The sequence below is a fragment of the Thalassophryne amazonica genome, chromosome 7 (genome assembly GCF_902500255.1).
Source record: "Thalassophryne amazonica chromosome 7, fThaAma1.1, whole genome shotgun sequence".
Lineage (NCBI taxonomy): Eukaryota > Metazoa > Chordata > Actinopteri > Batrachoidiformes > Batrachoididae > Thalassophryne > Thalassophryne amazonica.
Window position 1 is genome coordinate 99092120 of NC_047109.1, and position 25176 is coordinate 99117295.

Genomic DNA, 25176 nt, shown 5'->3' on the forward strand with positions numbered 1-25176 from the left:
ACAAACAGGATTGGTGACAAGGCGCAGCCCTGGCGGAGGCCAACCTCCACTGGAAACGAGTCCGACTTACTGACGAGCACCCAAACACAGCTCTCATTTTGTGAGTACAGAGATTGGATGGCCCTGAGAAGGGACCCCCCACTCCATACTCCAGCAGCACCTCTCACAGTATCTCCCGGAGTATCCCATCATACGCCTTTTCCAAGTCCACAAAACGCATGTAGAATGGATAGGCATACTCCCAGGCACCCTCCAGGATCCTTGTGAGAGTGAAAAGCTGGCCAGTTGTTCCAGGACCAGGACAGAACCTGCATTGTTCCTCTTCAAAGTTTGACTATCGGCTGAACCCTCCTTTCCAGCACCCTGGAGTAGACTTTACCAGGGAGGCTGAGTAGAGTGATACCCCTGTAGTTGGCACACACTCTCTGGTCCCCTTTTTTAAATATGGGGACCACCACCCCAGTTTGCCACTCCTTAGTCACTGTCCCAGACGTCAATGCAGTGTTGAAGAGACGTCTTATCCAAGACAATCCCACCACACCCAGAGCATTCAGCATTTCTGGATGGATCTCATCAACCCCAGGGGCCTTGCTACTGTGGAGTTGTTTGACTACCTCAGTGACTGCCACCAGGGAAATTGATGAAAATCCTCCATCAGCTTCCAGCTCTGCCCCTACTGTCTAATGCAGGAGTTCCTCAAAGTGTTCCAGCGGTGGATTACATCCTCAGTTGAGGTCAACAGAGTCCCATCCTTACTGTAGATGCTTGGAAGGTTCCCCATTTTCCCCTCCTGAGGTGCCTCACGGTCCACCAGAAGCCCCACACAGGACTCCATTCAGGGACTCCAAGAAGGCCGAATACTCCAAAATGCTGTTCAGTGCATACGCACAAACAACAGTCAGAGTTTTCCCCCCCGCCACCCGAAGGTGCAGGGAGGTGACCCTTTCATCTAACGGGGTAAACTCCAATGTAGCAGTGCTCAGCCGGGGACTCATGAGTATCCCCACACCCCTGGTGCCTCACACCCTGGGCAACTCCAGAGAATAAGGTCCAGCCCCTATCAAGGAGAGTGGTTCCAGAGCCGAGGCTGTGCGTGGAGGTGAGGCCCACCAGATCTAACTGGTATTGCTTCACCTCCTGCACAAGCTCTGGCTCCTTACCCCACAGCGAGGTGACATTCCACACTCCCAGAGTTAGCCCCTGGAACCTGGGTCTGGTCCGCTGAGGCCCTGGACTTTCACTGCCACCCATGGAATAGCGCACTCGACACCTGCGGTTCTCCCTGCGGGTGGTGAGCCCACAAGGTGGAGATGGAAGGTCCACGTTGCCTTTTCGGGCTGTGCCCGACTGGGCCCCATGGCGACCCTAGCTACCAGGTGCTCACTGACGAGCCCTACATCCAGGCTTGGCTTCAGATGGTGGCCCTGGGCTTCCTCCGGGCTGGCTCACATTTCCTCTGCCTGGTTCTGTCATGGTGTCTTGTGGACCATTCTTAGTCTGGCATCTCACCTGAGACTATTTGCCATGGGAGACCCTACCAGGAGCACAAAGGCTCCAGACAACACAGCTCTCAGGTTAATAATGGCTGGCACACAAACCTCTCTACCACGATAAGGTGATGGTTCCCTTGTGGTAGTGTACTTAAATTGCAGGTCAAGGCTGCAGGGATTTGTTTTTTTTTTTGTAAAGTTTATCCAGCAGCTGTACATGAAAAGTAAAAGCATCACACAACTTTTGACACTTCTACAACAACATTTATTTTTAGTATAGCTCATTTTGTATTAAAACAGTTACACAAACAAAATGGTTTATTTTACATTTTATACGTCAGTCACTTTTTTCTTATCATAAATCTGGACTAAAATAATAGTCTGAGTCCAATATACACAGAAAACCGCTGAAGACAAATAAGACTTGCACTTTGAAAATTAAAAAAAGATTCACTTCAAAGCAGCCGTCGATGAGCATCTTTCTCATAATAATTTTCTATGGATTAATTAAGATTAGGATGATTGGAAATTTAACATAATTCTACTCAGAAAGGTCTTCATGTGTATAATTAAGACTCCAGACAGAGGTAGGCTTTTAACTTCATATTCTTACAAGTGTGTTGCTTTCTCATGTTGCTAAGCCACAATTTGAGCCATGTCGCTGAATATCACTGAGCCTTTTCTCCAGTTTGTCTGCCAAGGAGGTGAGCCGTGAAGTCGTCAACATCTGAGGCACTTGCCTCAGCTGCTCCTCCGGAGCGTGGGCCAGCCACGCTTTGATTTGTTCCAGGAGCTTCACTCTCTGTCTGTGCAGAGCCGTACCCCTGGAGCGCCTCGGTATGCCTGCCTCCTGGATGTGTCTGTTGGCGACAGAGGATGGTTTATGAGCCACAGAAGAGGAAGATCAATCTGGAGAGTCTACAGAAGATCACACCCACCTGCTAACAAATTTCTTCATTTTCCTCACACGCACACTGTGAGTGGAAAAAAATCCAGAGAGGAAAGACCTGAAAAAGTCACCTGAAAAACAAAATTTGGAAATAGCTTTAGTTTTTAACACAGACTATGTTGTTTTTTCCTTATTAACATCTTGTCATCATCAATCGCTTTTCCGGGCTCAGGTCGCAGGGGCAACAGCTCCAGCAGGGGACCCCAGACTTCCCTTTCCCATGCCACATTGACCACCTCTGACTGGGGGATCCTGAGGCGTTCCCAAGCCAGTGTGGAGATATAATCTCTCCACCTAGTCCTGGGTCTTCCCCGGGGTCTCCTCCCAGATGGACGTGCCTGGAACACCTCCCTTGGGCGGCACCCAGGAGGCATCCTTACCAGATGCCCGAACCACCTCAGCTGGCTCCTTTCAATGTGAAGGAGCAGCGACTCTACTCCGAGCTCCCCATGGATGACCGAACTTCTCACCCTATCTCTAAGGGAGACACCAGCCACCCTCCTGAGGAAGCCCATTTCGGCCGCTCGTACCCACGATCTAGTTCTTTCGGTCATGACCCAACACTCATGACCATAGGTAAGAGTAGGAACGAAGATTGACCAGTAGAACGAGAGCTTCGCCTTTTGGGTCAGCTCCCTTTTCGTCACAACAGTATGGTAGAGTGAATGCAATACCGCCCCTGCTGCGCCGATTCTCCGGCCAATCTCATGCTCCATCGCCCCCTCACTCGTGAACAAGACCCCAAGGTACTTGAACTCTTTCACTTGGGGCAAGGCCACATTCCCTACCAGTAGTAGTCAATTCATCGGTTTCCTGCTGAGAACCATGCCCTCAGATTTAGAGGTGCTGATCCTCATCCCAGCTGCTTCACACTCGGCTGCGAACTGATCCAGTGAGTGGTGGAGGTCGTCGGCCGATGAAGCCAACAGGACCACATCATCTGCAAAAAGCAGTGATGAGACCCTGAGCCCACCAAACCGGAAACCCTCGTCCCCTCGACTATGCCTCGATATCCTATCCATGAACAGGATTGGTGACAAAGCGCAGCCCTGGTGGAGGCCAATATCCACCGGAAGCGAGTCTGACTTACTGCCGAGCACCCGAACACAGCTCTCGCTTTGCAAGTACAGAGATTGGATGGCCCTGAGAAGGGACCCCCTCACTCCATACTCCCACACTTCCTTATTAACTAAAAAATAAATTAATACACACAGGTCTGCAACCCCAATTCCAATGAAGTTGGGACGTTGTGTAGAATGTAAATAAAAGCACAATACAATGATTTGCACATCCTCTTCAACCTATATTCAATTTAATACAGAACAAAGACAAGATATTTAATGTTCAAACTGATAAACTTTGTTGTTTTTGTGCAAATATTTGCTACTTTTGAAATGGATGCCTGCAACACATTTCAAAGAAGCTGGGACGTGGCAACAAAAGACTGGGAAAGTTGATGAATGCTCAAAGAACACCTAAATGGAAACAGGTGAGTGTCATGATTGGGTATCAAAGGAGCATCCCCAAAAGTCTCAGCCATTCACAAGCAAAGATGGGGCGAGGATCACCACTTTGTGAACTGCAAGAAAAAATAGTCCAACAGTTTAAGAACAATGTTTATCAATGTTCACTTGCAAAGAATTTAGGGATTCCATCATCTACAGTCCATAATATAATCAGAAGAGTCAGAGAATCTGGAAAACTTTCTACACGTAAGCGGCAAGGCCGAAAACCAACATTGAATACCCGTGACCTTCGATCCCTCAGGCGGTACTGCATTAAAAACCGTGTGTAAAGGATCTTACTGCGTGGGCTCAGGAACACTTTGTCAGTTAACACAGTTCGTCACTACATCTTAGCGACTCATCTCAAGTTAAAACTCTACCATGCAAAGCGAAAGCCATACATCAACAACATCCAGAAACCCCGCCACTTTCTCTGGCCCCAAACTCATTTGAAATGGACAGACGCAAAGTGGAAAAGTGTGCTGTGGTCTGATGAGTCCACGTTTCAAATTGTTTTTTGGAAATCATGGATGTCGTGTCCTCCAGACAAAAGAGAAAAAAGACCATCCAGATTGTTACCAGCACAAGTTCAAAAGCCAGCATCTGTGATGGTATGGGGGTGTTAGTGCCCATGGCATGGGCAACTTACACATCTATGATGGCACCATCAATGCTGAAAGGTACATCCAGGTTTTGGAGCAACACATGCTGCCATCCAAGCAACGTCTTTTTCAGGGTGACGTCCCTGCTTATTTCAGCAAGACAATGCCAAGCCACATTCTGCACGTGTTACAACAGCGTAGCTTCGTAGTAAAAGAGTGGGGGTACCAGACTGGCCTGCCTGCTGTCCATACCTGTCGCCCATTGAAAATGTGTGGTGCATTATGAAATGCAAAATACGACAATGGAGACCCCAGACTATTGAACAACTGAAGTTGTACATCAAGCAAGAATGGGAAAGAATTCCACCTACAAAGCTTCAACAATTAGTGTCCTCAGTTCCCAAATGCTTATTGAGTGTTGTTAGAAGGAAAGGGGATGTAACACAGTGGTAAATATACCACTGTCCCAGCTTTTTTGAAACATGTTGCAGACATCCATTTCAAAATGAGCAAATATTTGCACAAAAACAATAGTTTATCAGTTTGAACATGAAATATCTTGTCTTTGTGGTGTAGTCAATTGAATATAGGTTGAAGAGGATTTGCAAATCATTGTATTCTGTTTTAATTTAGATTTTACACAATGTTCCAACTTCAATGGAATTGGGGTTGTACATGGCTGTCCATGTTGTACAGGCTACATAATCACCCAGAACACAAGGATCCAAGTACCTTGTTGAGTTTGAATCTCATTCTAAAACCGATAACTGAGCATAGGGGAAAGTACACACCTCCATTTGTAAGGTCCTCACAGGAACCACACACTGTGTCATGGAAAACTGAGCCGGGAAAGAGCACAGTCTGTTCAGTTGTGCATTCCGTGTGTTTTATGCACGGCTCTGTGGCTGAAGATGTGTGTGAAAAGGAGACATTGGAACACTTTTCACACACAGTGTTCATTTGTGGTGTACCTAAAAGACAACAACAAAAGCATTGTGGGTTAAAGAGTCTCACATGCTCTGCCAAACTGCACTCAAGGTTCTTGAAATGGAGCAACATTTCCACCTCGTGGACATTTGCCATTAATGCAGGTACAACAGAATTTTACCAAGATATATATATATATATATGAAAAACAGTATACTTTCTCTTTGAATTGAGGTACATTTTTTCCCATCCCATGGCACAAATCAATATGATATAAACATGTATATTTTGTTACTTCCCAGCTGCTGTTCCACACTTCAGCTTATTAAGTGGCAGTAATGCACTTTCTGAACCGTCAGGGTGAGCAATCCTGCTCTTGGAGATCACCTGTCCAGCATGTTTTCTCACGCTTCCTTCCCCACCTACCGCTAATTATCAGGTCTGCTCAGCCAATTAAGCTCTCAGAAACACTAGAATGGACTAATCAGAGCTGTGGTTAGAGCTGGTACACCTGTAAATCATACAGGGTGGAAGACCTCCAGGAGCTGGTTTGTTGACCCCCTGGTTAAGCGATTATTTAAAATTTATGTTATTGTTTTGCTCTTAATTCATGAATTTCTTTATCAGAGTGAAATAAAAATGTACATACAATACATCACAAGAGCAATTAAATGAGTGATCTGTCATACTTTATGCAAAACTATTAATTTAATGTACAACCTTGCAAGGTTGTGATGCAAGTTTATTCCCCTCTCATACCTTTGGTTCTGACACCGTGTCCAGGTCCACACTCTGTGTGGTGGACACAGAAGTCCCCTGTCCAGTAGAAGCCCTCCTGGCAACTTCTCTGTTCTCTCACGACGTCCTGGATCAATAGAGCCTGAAATGTGGAGGTTTTCAGCTTGAAACAGGCTGACGACGGCGCCTGGCAGCACTGCGCGACATCTCGCACCGTGGGAAGTCCTTAAAGCGACAGTATCACCTCAAAATCTCTCATCAGCCGTTAAAATTTTCATCGAAAACCAGCTTATTTTTTCGAACCGTGTCCACTTCGATGTGCCTCACAGGTTTAGAAAAAATTTTGATCAAACAAAGCGCCAGTCTCTCAGCAACTTCTCAGACAAGGGAATTCCAACGAGGGGCTGGACGACTCCTCCCACAAGGAGTGCTCACAGGCGAATGACGTCACCGACAGGCGTGGAAAAACTCACGCATGCGCACGAGGGTTCAAGCATGTCTGACGTAAAAACATATGAATGAAATCCATATAGTTTTTGAAAAAAATAAAAAGGACCTATACTTTATTGACAGACCTCGTATGTCATGAAAAAAGGCGCCCCGGGCGACTGCCCGCCTCGCCTGTGCCAAAAACCGCGTCTAACTTCACCTGCTAGATGGCGACAAAAGCTGCTCAAATGCTCAGCAAGATCTTGACTGTTTATTCATTTTGGAAAAAAATATGGACTGACAGCAAAAAAAACAAAAAAAAACAAAACAAAAAAACAAAAAAACAACTGACAGTTGTGTCCTTGCCCTTATGGGCAATTTATTTATTTTGCATCAAAAATTTGTTTTTTGTTTTGTTTTGTTTGTTTTCTTTCTGAATACGTCACTGAATGTCTGTTGTGTGTGGGCCGCCAGAAGAGGAGGTACTGCTGGCCCACCACCAGTGGGCGCCCTGCCTGAAGTGCGGGCTTCAGGCACGAGAGGGCGCTGCCGCCACGGACACAGCCGGGGGTGACAGCTGTCACTCATTATCTCTTGACAGCTGTCACCCATCTACTCAACATCATCTCACTCCATAAAGACCAGACGTCATCTCCACCTCGTTGCCGAGATATTGTACTTCATTGGAGGTAATATACTCAGCCGTTTGTGTTTTACACATCAATCTGTATATTGTGAGTCTTTGCAGGAGTACCTGTTATCCTCTGTCTGCGGGAGCTGATTGAGTGCTGGACTGCACTCTTTTCCCCTGAGGAATCACTGCGGTACTCTGCTACATATTGAGTGAGAGGTGGAGGTGGCATTCCCACCGTTGTTGTTACGGGGTGTACACACACCCACACTTGACTGTCTTTGTTCTCACCAGCAGTACCAGATCCGACAGTCGGGGACGGTGATCACCTGGGAATTCGGGACTTGGCGGCTCCAGTATTCACCAGGTTCGGTGGTGGCGGAAATCGTGTGGTTCCGGCTCTTCTCAGGACAGACGTCTTCTATCCTCGAGCCTGCCCACACGTCACCTTTGTGGATTGACTGTAATCATATTCTGAGATTGTCTGTATGTTCGTTGTGCTCCTTCACAACATTAAATTGTTAATTTTTGGCTCATCTATTGACCGTTCATTTGCGCCCCCTGGTGTGGGTCCGTGTCACTACACTTTCACAACAATGTCTTCACATCAGCTACTGTGGAAAGACAGCAACACCACAGGAGGAGAAAATGGTAATGTTAATAATAATAATAATAATAATGATAATAACAACAACAACAACAACAACAACAACAATAATAATATTTCCAACAAAGAATGAACAAAATTACATTTAGAAGAAATCTCAATAACAAAAATCTTGATTGTGTTTGTGTTCTATTATGATAAATCTATACATAAAGTGTATATTTCTTTAATTATGACAGCTACATATCAAAAAACTCATTTAGGCTTCCACTTCTTCCAAGGAATCTATAAGCAACAATAGAAGCAAGACCCAAATTAAGCTATATGTCATACAGTGAGTACAGTCTTTCAGGTGGCTGAAATATTTTGTTCCTCCAGGTAACTTTGGTAAGGAAAGAGTAAATACATTCAAACTCACAGTAGTGACTGTCCATCATGAGAGGAATAAAATATCTAAAACACAATATCATCAGGAATTGTTTGAACTTGATACAAGCGGGAACAGATTATTTCAGAGTGAGAAATGTAGGCTGAAATTCTGCAATTCTAAATAAAAACGATGTGTTCATATACACAGTGTTTGGGGGGGACTGACTGACTTTGTTATCTGTCAGGTTAAACCATCAATCAAGTAAAGATGACGCAAGTTGGAAAAGAAAGACCCAAAACACAAAACATGTCAAGAATTGAAACAGCAGGTTCAAAGATTAAATAAGAACCTTTACACTATCGTTTTACTGACAGTTTTCTCTACTTCTCTTGTCTGTCTCAACTTGTCTGTCTCTTGGTTCTTGGTGGTGGGTGTTTACCTCTCTCTGGCCACACCCTTGTTCTGGTGCTTTCCATGCACACCTGTTTCTGATTTGCTGATTATCACCTGGGGTTATATAAGCTCACTGGGTGTGTTAGCTCTTCACCAGTTTGTTGTGTCTTGTGCCTTCATTCCAGCTCTGTACCTGCGTTCCATAGTCCTGTCTGCCTGCTTGTGTGTTCATGACCTCCAGCCCGTTGTAACAACCACGCCTTTTTGTCTGATGAATTTTGTACTGCTGGTTTTCCTTGACTGCCTACTCGTGTACCGACCTCTGCAATCCTCAGCTGTAAAGCCTTTTAATAACCAGAGCTGTTTGTTTGAGCCGTGCATTTGTGTCCAGCAATTCCTGACAATCCAGCCTGATAGTTTGTTAATCTGTGGATTTTATGGCAAAGAATCCCTACAAAAATGTAATGCATGCAAACAACTACTATGGCCGATTGGTGCTATTTTGTGAGCTTGATCATAAATCTTCAGCCTTTGCTGTTGTTTGTCTGATTGTTTTATAAACGCAACACTTTTGGTTTTGCTCCCATTTTGTATGAGATGAACTCAAAGATCTAAAACTTTTTCCACATACACAATATCACCATTTCCTTCAAATATTGTTCACAAACCAGTTGAAATCTGTGATAGTGAGCACTTCTCCTTTGCTGAGATAATCCATCCCACCTCACAGGTGTGCCATATCAAGATGCTGATTATACACCATGATTAGTGCACAGGTGTGCCTTAGACTGCCCACAATAAAAGGCCACTCTGAAAGGTGCAGTTTTGTTTTATTGGGGGGGGATACCAGTCAGTATCTGGTGTGACCACCATTTGCCTCATGCAGTGCAACACATCTCCTTTGCATCATCTGTGAAGAGAACACCTCTCCAACGTGCCAAACACCAGCGAATGTGAGCATTTGCCCACTCAAGTCGGTTACGACGACGAACTGGAGTCAGGTGGAGACCCCGATGAGGACGACGAGCATGCAGATGAGCTTCCCTGAGACGGTTTCTGACAGTTTGTACAGAAATTCTTTGGTTATGCAAACCGATTGTTTCAGCAGCTGTCCGAGTGGCTGGTCTCAGACGATCTTGGAGGTGAACATGCTGGATGTGGAGGTCCTGGGCTGGTGTGGTTACACGTGGTCTGCGGTTGTGAGGCTGGTTGGATGTACTGCCAAATTCTCTGAAACGACTTTGGAAACGGCTTATGGTAGAGAAATGAACATTCAATACACGAGCAACAGCTCTGGTTGACATTCCTGCTGTCAGCATGCCAACTGCACGCTCCCTCAAATCTTGCGACATCTGTGGCATTGTGCTGTGTGATAAAACTGCACCTTTCAGAGTGGCCTTTTATTGTGGGCAGTCTAAGGCACACCTGTGCACTAATCATGGTGTCTAATCAGCATCTTGATATGGCACACCTGTGAGGTGGGATGGATTATCTCAGCAAAGGAGAAGTGCTCACTATCACAGATTTCAACTGGTTTGTGAACAATATTTGAGGGAAATGGTGATATTGTGTATGTGGAAAAAGTTTTAGATCTTTGAGTTCATCTCATACAAAATGGGAGCAAAACCAAAAGTGTTGCGTTTATATTTTTGTTGAGTATAGTTGTGGAAGGAATGAACTTAACTTTGTAATTATTGTGCTGGAAGTTACAAAAATCTATTGTATACTCAAAGTAGTAATTACGGAAGCGTATTGCAATCACTGGTTAAAAACAAATCAGACCTCTGATCTCGTAATTACGAGAAAAGATCTTATAATTACGAGATCAGGCTATTTTTATTTATTTATTGTGTGTTTGTGTGTGTGTGTGCACACTTGCGTAAGTAATGAATTAACACAACTAACTTTGTGACTATAAAATTTTATTACAGAGATTAGAGCATGCCATAGGTATTAAAGGCACTGCGCTGCGGTGGTTTGAATCATATTTATCTAATAGATTACAATTTGTTCATGTAAATGGGGAATCTTCTTCACAGACTAAGGTTAATTATGGAGTTCCACAAGGTTCTGTGCTAGGACCAATTTTATTCACTTTATACATGCTTCCCTTAGGCAATATTATTAGACGGCATTGCTTAAATTTTCATTGTTACACAGATGATACCCAGCTTTATCTATCCATGAAGCCAGAGGACACACACCAATTAGCTAAACTGCAGGATTGTCTTACAGACATAAAGACATGGATGACCTCTGATTTCCTGCTTTTAAACTCAGATAAAACTGAAGTTATTGTACTTGGCCCCACAAATCTTAGAAACATGGTGTCTAACCAGATCCTTACTCTGGATGGCATTACCCTGACCTCTAGTAATACTGTGAGAAATCTTGGAGTCATTTTTGATCAGGATATGTCATTCAAAGCGCATATTAAACAAATATGTAGGACTGCTTTTTTGCATTTACGCAATATCTCTAAAATTAGAAAGGTCTTGTCTCAGAGTGATGCTGAAAAAACTAATTCATGCATTTATTTCCTATAGGCTGGACTATTGTAATTCATTATTATCAGGTTGTCCTAAAAGTTCCCTGAAAAGCCTTCAGTTAATTCAAAATGCTGCAGCTAGAGTACTAACGGGGACTAGAAGGAGAGAGCATATCTCACCCATATTGGCCTCTCTTCATTGGCTTCCTGTTAATTCTAGAATAGAATTTAAAATTCTTCTTCTTACTTATAAGGTTTTGAATAATCAGGTCCCATCTTATCTGAGGGACCTCATAGTACCATATCACCCCAATAGAGCGCTTTGCTCTCAGACTGCAGGCTTACTTGTAGTTCCTAGGGTTTGTAAGAGTAGAATGGGAGGCAGAGCCTTCAGCTTTCAGGCTCCTCTCCTGTGGAACCAGCTCCCAATTCAGATCAGGGAGACAGACACCCTCTCTACTTTTAAGATTAGGCTTAAAACTTTCCTTTTTGCTAAAGCTTATAGTTAGGGCTGGATCAGGTGACCCTGAACCATCCCTTAGTTATGCTGCTATAGACGTAGACTGCTGGGGGGTTCCCATGATGCACTGAGTGTTTCTTTCTCTTTTTGCTCTGTATGCACCACTCTGCATTTAATCATTAGTGATTGATCTCTGCTCCCCTCCACAGCATGTCTTTTTCCTGGTTCTCTCCTTTAGCCCCAACCAGTCCCAGCAGAAGACTGCCCCTCCCTGAGCCTGGTTCTGCTGGAGGTTTCTTCCTGTTAAAAGGGAGTTTTTCCTTCCCACTGTCGCCAAGTGTTTGCTCACAGGGGGTTGTTTTGACCGTTGGGGTTTTTACGTAATTATTGTATGGCCTTGCCTTGCAATATAAAGCGCCTGGGGCAACTGTTTGTTGTGATTTGGCGCTATATAAATAAAATTGATTGAATTGATTGATTGATTGACTGTTGTCCCGTAAACACCAAAAATCCACTGTATGCTCAAAATAGCAGCGAAATAATGCTAAAAAGGTTACTGCAGACTATTTTAACGTTATTTGGTGCACCTTAATGTTGACGATTTGTTTTTTTTTTATACACACGATAACTAACGTGTGAACCAGCAGTAAAGCACCCAAGAGATTTCTAACTTTAGTGTCATCATGTGAGTTAATTGAATAAGTAAAGAAATAACGCCAATAATAAATCCACAGGCTTGACACACAATAGAAGTTATGACTTAAGGATTAAAGAGGGAAAACGGTGACACCTTGTGGACACTCACTCCTCACTCTTCAACCGCTTATCCGGGATTGGGTCACAGGGGCAACAGCTCTAGCAGGGGACCCCAGACCTCCCTTTCCTGTGCCACATTGACCACCGCTGACTGGGGGATCATGAGGCGTTCCCAGGTCAGTGTGGAGATATAATCTCTCCATCTAGTCCTGGGTCTTCCCCGTTGTCTCTTCCTAGATGGATGTGCCTGGAACACCTCCCTAAGGAGGCACCCAGGAGGCATCCTTACCAGATGCCCAAACCACCTCAGCTGGCTCCTTTCAACACAAAGGAGCAGCGACCCTACTCCGAGCTCCTCACAGTTGACCGAACTTCTCACCCTATATCTAAGGGAGACACCAGCCACCCTGCTAAGGAAGCCCATTTCGGCAACTTGTACCCATGATCTAGTTCTTTCAGTCATGACCCAACCTTCATGACCATAGGTGAGAGTAGGAATGAAGACTGACCAGTAGAACGAGAGCTTTGCCTTTGGGTCAGCTCCCTTTTTGTCACAACAGTATGGTAGAGCGAATTAAATACCGCCCCTGCTGCGCCAATTCTCCAGCAAATCACTCCATTGTCCCATCAATTGTGAACAAGACCACGACATACTTGAACTCCTTCATTTGGGGCACCGTATTCCCTACCTGTAGTAGGCAAGCCATCAGTTTCTTGCTGAGAACCATGGCGTCAGATTTAGAGGTGATGTTCCTCATCCCAGCCACTTCACACTTGGCTGCGAACCAATCCAGTGAGTGTGGAAGGTCACCAGCTGATGATGCCAACAGGACCACATCTTCTGCAAAAAGCAGTGATGAGACCCTGAGCCCACCAAACTGAAAACCCTCCGCCCCTTGACTATGCCTTGATATCCTGTCCATGAATATCACAAACAGGATTGGTGACAAGGCGCAGCCCTGGCGGAGGCCAACCTCCACCGGAAACGAGTCCGACTTACTGACGAGCACCCAAACACAGCTCTCATTTTGTGAGTACAGAGATTGGATGGCCCTGAGAAGGGACCCCCCACTCCATACTCCAGCAGCACCTCTCACAGTATCTCCCGGGGTATCCCATCATACGCCTTTTCCAAGTCCACAAAACGCATGTAGAATGGATAGGCATACTCCCAGGCACCCTCCAGGATCCTTGTGAGAGTGAAAAGCTGGCCAGTTGTTCCAGGACCAGGACAGAACCTGCATTGTTCCTCTTCAAAGTTTGACTATCGGCCGAACCCTCCTTTCCAGCACCCTGGAGTAGACTTTACCAGGGAGGCTGAGTAGAGTGATACCCCTGTAGTTGGCACACACTCTCTGGTCCCTTTTTTAAATATGGGGACCACCACCCCAGTTTGCCACTCCTTAGTCACTGTCCCAGACGTCAATGCAGTGTTGAAGAGACGTCTTATCCAAGACAATCCCACCACACCCAGAGCATTCAGCATTTCTGGATGGATCTCATCAACCCCAGGGGCCTTGCTACTGTGGAGTTGTTTGACTACCTCAGTGACTGCCACCAGGGAAATTGATGAAAATCCTCCATCAGCTTCCAGCTCTGCCCCTACTGTCTAATGCAGGAGTTCCTCAAAGTGTTCCAGCGGTGGATTACATCCTCAGTTGAGGTCAACAGAGTCCCATCCTTACTGTAGATGCTTGGAAGGTTCCCCATTTTCCCCTCCTGAGGTGCCTCACGGTCCACCAGAAGCCCCACACAGGACTCCATTCAGGGACTCCAAGAAGGCCGAATACTCCAAAATGCTGTTCAGTGCATACGCACAAACAACAGTCAGAGTTTTCCCCCCCGCCACCCGAAGGTGCAGGGAGGTGACCCTTTCATCTAACGGGGTAAACTCCAATGTAGCAGTGCTCAGCCGGGGACTCATGAGTATCCCCACACCCCCTGGTGCCTCACACCCTGGGCAACTCCAGAGAATAAGGTCCAGCCCTATCAAGGAGAGTGGTTCCAGAGCCGAGGCTGTGCGTGGAGGTGAGGCCCACCAGATCTAACTGGTATTGCTTCACCTCCTGCACAAGCTCTGGCTCCTTACCCCACAGCGAGGTGACATTCCACACTCCCAGAGTTAGCCCCTGGAACCTGGGTCTGGTCCGCTGAGGCCCTGGACTTTCACTGCCACCCATGGAATAGCGCACTCGACACCTGCGGTTCTCCCTGCGGGTGGTGAGCCCACAAGGTGGAGATGGAAGGTCCACGTTGCCTTTTCGGGCTGTGCCCGACTGGGCCCCATGGCGACCCTAGCTACCAGGTGCTCACTGACGAGCCCTACATCCAGGCTTGGCTTCAGATGGTGGCCCTGGGCTTCCTCCGGGCTGGCTCACATTTCCTCTGCCTGGTTCTGTCATGGTGTCTTGTGGACCATTCTTAGTCTGGCATCTCACCTGAGACTATTTGCCATGGGAGACCCTACCAGGAGCACAAAGGCTCCAGACAACACAGCTCTCAGGTTAATAATGGCTGGCACACAAACCTCTCTACCACGATAAGGTGATGGTTCCCTTGTGGTAGTGTACTTAAATTGCAGGTCAAGGCTGCAGGGATTTGTTTTTTTTTTTGTAAAGTTTATCCAGCAGCTGTACATGAAAAGTAAAAGCATCACACAACTTTTGACACTTCTACAACAACATTTATTTTTAGTATAGCTCATTTTGTATTAAAACAGTTACACAAACAAAATGGTTTATTTTACATTTTATACGTCAGTCACTTTTTTCTTATCATAAATCTGGACTAAAATAATAGTCTGAGTCCAATATACACAGAAACCGCTGAAGACAAATAAGACTTGCACTTTGAAAATTAAAAAAAGATTCACTTCAAAGCAGCCGTCGATGAGCATCTTTCTCATAATAATTTTCTATGGATTAATTAAGATTAGGATGATTGGAAATTTAACATAATTCTACTCAGAAAGGTCTTCATGTGTATAATTAAGACTCCAGACAGAGGTAGGCTTTTAACTTCATATTCTTACAAGTGTGTTGCTTTCTCATGTTGCTAAGCCACAATTTGAGCCATGTCGCTGAATATCACTGAGCCTTTTCTCCAGTTTGTCTGCCAAGGAGGTGAGCCGTGAAGTCCTCAACATCTGAGGCACTTGCCTCAGCTGCTCCTCCGGAGCGTGGGCCAGCCACGCTTTGATTTGTCCAGGAGCTTCACTCTCTGTCTGTGCAGAGCCGTACCCTGGAGCGCCTCGGTATGCCTGCTTCCTGGATGTGTCTGTTGGCGACAGAGGATGGTTTATGAGCCACAGAAGAGGAAGATCAATCTGGAGAGTCTACAGAAGATCACACCCACCTGCTAACAAATTTCTTCATTTTCCTCACACGCACACTGTGAGTGGAAAAAAATCCAGAGAGGAAAGACCTGAAAAAGTCACCTGAAAAACAAAATTTGGAAATAGCTTTAGTTTTTAACACAGACTATGTTGTTTTTTCCTTATTAACATCTTGTCATCATCAATCGCTTTTCCGGGCTCAGGTCGCAGGGGGCAACAGCTCCAGCAGGGGACCCCAGACTTCCCTTTCCATGCCACATTGACCACCTCTGACTGGGGGATCCTGAGGCGTTCCCAAGCCAGTGTGGAGATATAATCTCTCCACCTAGTCCTGGGTCTTCCCCGGGGTCTCCTCCCAGATGGACGTGCCTGGAACACCTCCCTTGGGCGGCGCCCAGGAGGCATCCTTACCAGATGCCCGAACCACCTCAGCTGGCTCCTTTCAATGTGAAGGAGCAGCGACTCTACTCCGAGCTCCCCATGGATGACCGAACTTCTCACCCTATCTCTAAGGGAGACACCAGCCACCCTCCTGAGGAAGCCTATTTCGGCCGCTCGTACCCACGATCTAGTTCTTTCGGTCATGACCCAACACTCATGACCATAGGTAAGAGTAGGAACGAAGATTGACCAGTAGAACGAGAGCTTCGCCTTTTGGGTCAGCTCCCTTTTCGTCACAACAGTATGGTAGAGTGAATGCAATACCGCCCCTGCTGCGCCGATTCTCCGGCCAATCTCATGCTCCATCGCCCCCTCACTCGTGAACAAGACCCCAAGGTACTTGAACTCTTTCACTTGGGGCAAGGCCACATTCCCTACCAGTAGTAGTCAATTCATCGGTTTCCTGCTGAGAACCATGCCCTCAGATTTAGAGGTGCTGATCCTCATCCCAGCTGCTTCACACTCGGCTGCGAACTGATCCAGTGAGTGGTGGAGGTCGTCGGCCGATGAAGCCAACAGGACCACATCATCTGCAAAAAGCAGTGATGAGACCCTGAGCCCACCAAACCGGAAACCCTCGTCCCCTCGACTATGCCTCGATATCCTATCCATGAACAGGATTGGTGACAAAGGAGGCCAATATCCACCGGAAGCGAGTCTGACTTACTGCCGAGCACCCGAACACAGCTCTCGCTTTGCAAGTACAGAGATTGGATGGCCCTGAGAAGGGACCCCCTCACTCCATACTCCCACACTTCCTTATTAACTAAAAAATAAATTAATACACACAGGTCTGCAACCCCAATTCCAATGAAGTTGGGACGTTGTGTAGAATGTAAATAAAAGCAGAATACAATGATTTGCACATCCTCTTCAACCTATATTCAATTTAATACAGAACAAAGACAAGATATTTAATGTTCAAACTGATAAACTTTGTTGTTTTTGTGCAAATATTTGCTACTTTTGAAATGGATGCCTGCAACACATTTCAAAGAAGTTGGGACGTGGCAACAAAAGACGGGGAAATTGATGAATGCTCAAAGAACACCTAAATGGAAACAGGTGAGTGTCATGATTGGGTATCAAAGGAGCATCCCCAAAAGTCTCAGCCATTCACAAGCAAAGATGGGGCGAGGATCACCACTTTGTGAACTGCAAGAAAAAATAGTCCAACAGTTAAGAACAATGTTTTATCAATGTTCACTTGCAAAGAATTTAGGGATTCCATCATCTACCAGTCCATAATATAATCAGAAGAGTCAGAGAATCTGGAAAACTTTCTACACGTAAGCGGCAAGGCCGAAAACCAACATTGAATACCGTGACCTTCGATCCCTCAGGCGGGTACTGCATTAAAACCGTGTGTAAAGGATTCTTACTGCGTGGGCTCAGGAACACTTTGTCAGTTACACAGTTCGTCACTACATCTTAGCGACTCATCTCAAGTTAAAACTCTACCATGCAAAGCGAAAGCCATACATCAACAACATCCAGAAACCCCGCCACTTTCTCTGGCCCCAAATCATTTGAAATGGACAGACGCAAAGTGGAAAAGTGTGCTGTGGTCTGATGAGTCCACGTTTCAAATTGTTTTTTTGGAAATCATGGATGTCGTGTCCTCCAGACAAAAGAGAAAAAAGACCATCCAGATTGTTACCAGCACAAGTTCAAAAGCCAGCATCTGTGATGGTATGGGGGTGTTAGTGCCCTGGCATGGGGCAACTTACACATCTATGATGGCACCATCAATGCTGAAAGGTACATCCAGGTTTTGGAGCAACACATGCTGCCATCCAAGCAATGTCTTTTTCAGGGTGACGTCCCTGCTTATTTCAGCAAGACAATGCCAAGCCACATTCTGCACGTGTTACAACAGCGTAGCTTCGTAGTAAAAGAGTGGGGGTACCAGACTGGCCTGCCTGCTGTCCATACCTGTCGCCCATTGAAAATGTGTGGTGCATTATGAAATGCAAAATACGACAATGGAGACCCCAGACTATTGAACAACTGAAGTTGTACATCAAGCAAGAATGGGAAAGAATTCCACCTACAAAGCTTCAACAATTAGTGTCCTCAGTTCCCAATGCTATTGAGTGTTGTTAAGAAGGAAAGGGGATGTAACACAGTGGTAAATATACCCCTGTCCCAGCTTTTTTTGAAACATGTTGCAGACATCCCATTTCAAAATGAGCAATATTTGCACAAAAACAATAGTTTATCAGTTTGAACATGAAATATCTTGTCTTTGTGGTGTAGTCATTGAATATAGGTTGAAGAGGATTTGCAATCATTGTATTCTGTTTTAATTTAGATTTTACACAATGTTCCAACTTCAATGGAATTGGGGTTGTACATGGCTGTCCATGTTGTACAGGCTACATAATCACCCAGAACACAAGGATCCAAGTACCTTGTTGAGTTTGAATCTCATTCTAAAAACCGATAACTGAGCATAGGGGAAAGTACACACCTCCATTTGTAAGGTCCTCACAGGAACCACACACTGTGTCATGGAAAACTGAGCCGGGGAAAGAGCACAGGTCTGTCCAGTTGTGCATTCCGTGTGTTTTATGCACGGCTCTTGGCTGAAGATGTGTGTGAAAAGGAGACATTGGAACACTTTTCACACACAGTGTTCATTTGTGGTGTACCTAAAAGACAACAACAAAAGCATTGTGGGTTAAAGAGTCTCACATGCTCTGCCAAACTGCACTCAAGGTTCTTGAAATGGAGAGCAACATTTCCACCTCGTGGACATTTGCCATTAATGCAGGTACAACAGAATTTTACCAAGGATATATATATTATATATATATATATATATATATATATATATATATATATATATATATATATATATATATATATATATATATATATGAAAAACAGTATACTTTCTCTTTGAATTGAGGTACATTTTTTCCCATCCCATGGCACAAATCAATATGATATAAACATGTATATTTTGTTACTTCCCAGCTGCTCGTTCCACACTTCAGCTTATTAAGTGGCAGTAATGCACTTTCTGAACCGTCAGGGTGAGCAATCCTGCTCTTGGAGATCACCTGTCCAGCATGTTTTCTCACGCTTCCTTCCCCACCTACCGCTAATTATCAGGTCTGCTCAGCCAATTAAGCTCTCAGAAACACTAGAATGGACTAATCAGAGCTGTGGTTAGAGCTGGTACACCTGTAAATCATACAGGGTGGAAGACCTCCAGGAGCTGGTTTGTTGACCCCCTGGTTAAGCGATTATTTAAAATTTATGTTATTGTTTTGCTCTTAATTCATGAATTTCTTTATCAGTGTGAAATAAAAATGTACATACAATACATCACAAGAGCAATTAAATGAGTGATCTGTCATACTTTATGCAAAACTATTAATTTAATGTACAACCTTGCAAGGTTGTGATGCAAGTTTATTCCCCTCTCATACCTTTGGTTCTGACACCGTGTCCAGGTCCACACTCTGTGTGGTGGACACAGAAGTCCCCTGTCCAGTAGAAGCCCTCCTGGCACCGACACACCCGGTTGCTAACAGGCGAACACTCCGCTTCCACCTCCAGGTTGTAGATGCAGAAGTTGTCGCAGTAAAGACAGCGAGGGAGGAAGTTCCACAGGTCCGTGAAGTGGTCCTTTCTACATGGCACGCACACTGTGGACGTGGTGGCAGTGCAGTGTGCCGCCATATGTGTGCCAGGCGGACATTTGTCGCACGTGAGGAGTTCACCGGTTTCCGGGTTGTGGTGTTTGTAAGTGGGTGTGGCTCCTCCAGCCATCAGTGGGGCGGCGGGGAACACAAGGAGGAGCGCCGGTAGTAAGAGCTGTGGAGAGGAGCCGTGAATGTATCACTGTCACACAAAAGTACTGTCACAAAAACTCTCATTTAAGGGCAAGTTCAACACTTTAAAACCAGGTTCTGTTTTTAGATGTTTTTGGGTAAATCATTTGGGGCAATAAGCGAATTTAATCTGTGGAGTACTGATTAATGTAATTTCTCCCAGCTCTTTATGTATTTTACTGCCCCTTACAAAGAACCACATCGATATATTCCTCATTTTGAATTTACTGAAGGTCACTTTGAAAATCAGGCCTTGGTCTCCACAGACAGCATCCATCTTGTGAAGGGACCCAGAAAATGAGTCGTGCAACACTTTTATACCATGTGGGTGTTACAGTGGGTGTGGTTTAGTCTATATGTTACGGCTCTCACAAATAGGGGGAGCCCTCCCTGTAACTGAATCTTGCACATGCATAATGGAAGTGAAACTTAACTCTTTTTGAAACTAAACCAGGTTCCAGACACTTTTATACAGATAACAAATACAAACACTTGATAACTAACATAAAATAAGGAGATATTATCTAACATTTAGAACACAAATACTGTCACAATTTTTGGTGAACTCCACTGAACAGGCAAAAATTTCACTAGAAGTATCTGGAGGTAAATGTGTGTATATAAGAAACTTTTTTAAATGACCGATTACGCGCATCTCGCCTTATGCTGCATTCATGTTGGCTGTGAGTAGCAGACTGTAAACCAATCGGTCACACCTGCTTTAGAAACCCCCCCCCCCAAAATACAAACAAAACAAAAAAAAAAACTTTTGTTCCTTACCACAGTACGACGGCATTTTAGGGCCACATTGAATTGATTTTTTTTTAGACTTCGAGAATAAAGTCATAATATTACGAAAATAAAATCGGAATTTTATGGCTTTGAGAATAAAGTCATAATTTTATGAGAATAAAATGTAATATTTCAAGAATAAAGTCATAATTTTACGAGAAAAAAAATCATAATATTACGAGAATAAAGTCGTAATATTACGAGAAAAAAGTCGGAATTTTATAAGAATAAAGTCGTATTTTTATGAGAAAAAACAAGTTTCCCTGTCAACACACATCAACACAGCTAACGTAGGCTAACGCTATAATGTGGAAGCAGCCTTAGAAGGCTTTTTTTTTGGAAACAGCCTTATAAGTAATTAACTAAACAGCGCCTCAAACTTGGGTTTATGAGCAAGCAAAACCGTTTTATAGAAGTTTGACGTGGATGCGGCGCAACAGAGAGGAGTCACGTAGGCTGTTTTGTGCGCTGTCAAGGTTTCATTTCCGGAATCACGCTTTTTTCTTTCCGGATTATGAGTTTTTTTTCTCGCAATATTACAACTTTATTCTCGTAATATTACAACTTTATTCTCGAAGTCTAAAAACAAAACAAACAAACAAACAAAAAAAAACAGTGTGGCCCTAAAATGCCGTTGTACCGCAGAGACAAGGACAAACCAGATGTTGTTTGTCTTTAAAGCAGACCTGCATTGAAATAAATGTGGTCAGATTTCAGAAAGAAATAGCTATGTATTTATAAGACCCTTGTGAATGCAGTAAAGTAAATCTGTAAGCCCAAATTTGTAATTCAGCGGAGAAATCTTCATTTAAAAATGACAAATTTGCAGCTAAAATTTAGCCCTCTGTGAAAACAGTTTGTACAGCCGTATCATTTCCATGATGTCAGGGACAAGACGACACGCTCCCGCCTTCAGTCTGATCCCGCATTGAAATTGATTTTATGTTAGTAATGTTACTTATACACGTCCTGGTTTCAACATCCAAAAGTAAACTGCAATGAATGTGAGATACAGATCTGTGTGCTCAGATCAGCAACGACATCGACAGCGTGCGCCGTTCTTCACCGACGCCTCGCTTTCTGCCTCCGCTGTGCTTACCGAGTTGTGCTTAGTAAACGCAGAAGCGGGCCACTCACATCGCCCCCGTGTCTGCTGTGCAGCCGGCACCACGTCCCTGTCTACTGAATGGAGGTGCAGCCAACTTGGCACAAGTCCAGAGAATACGCTTGCTGTTTTGATGCGAGCGGCCAGTAACACCTGTTGCTGCAAGGACAGACTTTCCGCAGCGCCGCACGTCTTGGTAATCGGAGGTGCAGAGCTCCGTGGCCGCTGAGAGAGGTTTATAACTTTTTTAATGACTTGGATTCTTGCGGGTCCTGCCTCCGTACCCCGTGACGGTACCGCAGGCAAAAGACAGTAGATTTTCAATGCGACACCACTCAGTCAAACGGGCGTATGAAAAAGTCCCCCAAAATAATTTTCAAGCACAAATAAAAGAAATGTGTACTCACCAAACGTGCCGCAAGACAATATGAAGTTTTAAAAAAGTAGATCCTTCCGTATAAGACAAGAAAAAGGTGCAGATGCAAACTGACGTAAATTCACAAATTACAATTGGCGCAATGCATGCTGAGAGAGGGTCTTGTCCATGACGTCTCGGCAGCGTCCATGATGAGAGGGACAATTTGTGGAGGGCTAAATTTTAGCTGTAAATTTGTTATTTTCAAATGAAGATTTCTCCGTTGAATGACAGATCTGGGCTTGCAGATTTACTTTACTACATTCAGAAGGATCTCATGTGTAATATGTCATTTTTTGTTCAAAAAATCTGACTGCATTTTTTTCAATGCAGGTCTCCTTTAACAAGGAGGGAAGCAGACAGCAAGAGATGGATGATTTAAGTGCAGAGAGTCTCCTGGTATTAATCAGCAAAATGTGAATGATTTGTATGGTATTACAGTGAGAAATTAATCTATAACCTCAGAAAATGTTAATTTTTTAAGCTGCCATCAGAGCCCAGGTTATCTGTTTTAATAATGAAGATGTGCAAATGCTAAAACTCTGTTGTATCTTTAAATTAAGGACATTATTGTCTACATCATTACCTTTGAAAAATGACAGTGCCTCACATCAGTACCTACAGTCTGCTGCTGCTGCAAATGACAAGAATTCTGCTATAACGACCACTGTGATGAGTTTTCTGCAGCATTCGCCTCCTTTCCATTCGGCATGCTTATGCTGAGTCATTACAGCTCAATTGCTAATGATGGGCTACGTTTTACAGAATGAAGAGATCTGAAATTTTGGCTTCAGAGAAGCACGTGAGGACCGGTGACATCTTATTTTGGGCTATGTTGGTGTCTTTCAGCATGCAAAATAAAATACAGAAATATACAGGCCTATCAAGATGCTTGTGAAGCCTTTTTGCTAACTGCAGGATCCTGGTGACCACTGGGGGTCGCCTTTGCTTGTAAAATTATTGATGCATTAACGTGAACATTTTAATGTTGCAGGTGGTAAATAAATGAGAAGCTAATTTTAATTTCTATATGTCGAACTCCAGTTCATGAACAACTTTAAAAAAAAAATCTGATTTACATTCATACAGTAGATGCAAGATGGTGGAGACTAAAAATGTGTTTTTATTAGTCATCACACAGTTTCAAAGTAGAATTCATTAATGATATCTAAGTAACATTTACGGACAAAATCTAGAGAGTATCTCCAGGGAAATGTACTTTAGAATTTCTGTTTGCAAATTGTTACAAAGGTTTTCTTTAATCCACAAATTTTACTCCACAACTTTTCAGTGAGGGTTACAGAAATAAATATTTTGTTATGTTTATGTTGTCTTTTTTCAACTTGAGGTGCTCAGTCTTCCTTCTATCAAATGATGGAGCCTTTCATCTTCACCACATGAAACTGAAGATTTAACTGGGTGTAGTTTTGCTGAGATACCTTCACCCTCGAAAACTCTGATCTCCATCTCTCAATATTATTATGCTGTGAAATCTTTGCATTTCAATTAATATAATTTGAGATCAAGGCATGTATTCTTGACTCACTTTAAGTATAGCTGCAATATTACCTATCAGAATATGCTTCACTGTGAAGGTTCATTTCAAAGAAATGGAAATACATTATTTCACTTTACAAAAAGGAAACAAAATCACAAAAACAGTGTTAAGCAGAAATGAACACATCAAAGTGTACCTTGATTAAATTATTTTAACAGAATGTCACTGCAGATGTGCCACTGAGAATAATGAAGTCAATAAAGCTCAGTAATGTAAAATAATTTGATGGCAGCACACATGAAATAAACAGCATCACCAGAATCGAAGTGGTTAGTGTGCTTGGTGTCAGTGCGAAAGGTTCTCTGTTCAAATCCCACCCGTGCCACCTTTCTCCATGTAATGTAGAGTTGCATCCAGTGTAAACTTGTGTCAAATCAACATGCAGATCCACTTTGCATGTGCTGTGGTGACCCCTAGTGAAAACAAGGGAGCAGCCGAAGTGGCTTACTGATTTTTTTTTTTTTTTTTTTTTTTTTTGTTATCAGAATCCATCAATAGAATTCAAAAGTTTTACTGTTGATCAACTGTTAGATTGATGAATTAATTATTTCAGCTTTACCCATATCGTGCCACACAGAGATTATTTCATACCTCTTTGAATGAATCTCACAATGTCACTGATAAACCTACTACAAAATCAATCAATTAGAAAATGCAAGTATGAAATAGATATACCTGAAGTGGAGAAGTCTTATGAATGCCTATTTTACTGGAAATTTGCTTTATTTTTGATCATTCTGAGTGCAGAACTATGTGAAAAACCTGAAGCAGGACAGTATCCTTTTTACTGCTACATATTAATGTGCTCCAGCTACATCAGAATATTCTTCATTCATTATTTTATCAATGCACACTGTCTGCACTGTCCCACTCTTTTTTTTAATGATCTGCAAACATCTAATATTATTAGATTTCAGGGATCTTTTAAATTCACTCTCAGAAAACCTGCACTAAATATCTACAATTATTATATAGTTATTAATAGCATCCTGAATGGAATCAAAATGGATTGCTGTTACATTCATGCACTTTCAAGAAAAGAAGTTACACAAGGTTTTTCAGTTACATTTCTTCTCATTTATATTCCTCATGTAAGTTTTTCCCCCCATACTTTCTTCCCAGAGAAATTGGTACAAAATACTTTAGAGTTACAACCCTTATAAATTATGGGTGTTTTTTTTTTTTTAAAGCGCATTCTCACATACTGCAATAACTAATCGTCACATCAGTCTGAGCTTCATTTAAAGTATATGTTTAATAATGTTATAGAGCGAACTTACCATGTTGCTGTAGTTTGGAACCTGGGCAGAAAAGGTTTTCTGAGATGGATTTACTTCCTTT

At 43.6% G+C, this 25176-nt stretch overlaps 2 protein-coding genes across 3 annotated transcripts in view; both read right to left on the bottom strand.

Moving 5' to 3' along the window:
- Window positions 1–5623, bottom strand: part of LOC117514664 (F-actin-uncapping protein LRRC16A-like) — a 203485-nt gene extending 197862 nt beyond the window's left edge. For both annotated transcript variants that reach the window (XM_034175232.1, XM_034175233.1), the window contains exon 1: window positions 5612–5623. The gene's annotated coding sequence lies outside the window, so the exon portion shown is untranslated. The remainder of the gene's footprint in view (window positions 1–5611) is intronic.
- On the bottom strand, window positions 1753–25176 carry LOC117514666 (tumor necrosis factor receptor superfamily member 11B-like). The gene is made up of 5 exons (XM_034175235.1): window positions 25116–25176; window positions 19561–19948; window positions 5338–5517; window positions 2429–2510; window positions 1753–2350 (listed from the first exon to the last, which is right to left on the bottom strand). Exons 1-5 carry the CDS (start codon window positions 25116–25118, stop codon window positions 2119–2121), a joined length of 885 nt encoding a protein of 294 aa, XP_034031126.1. The 5' UTR covers window positions 25119–25176; the 3' UTR covers window positions 1753–2118.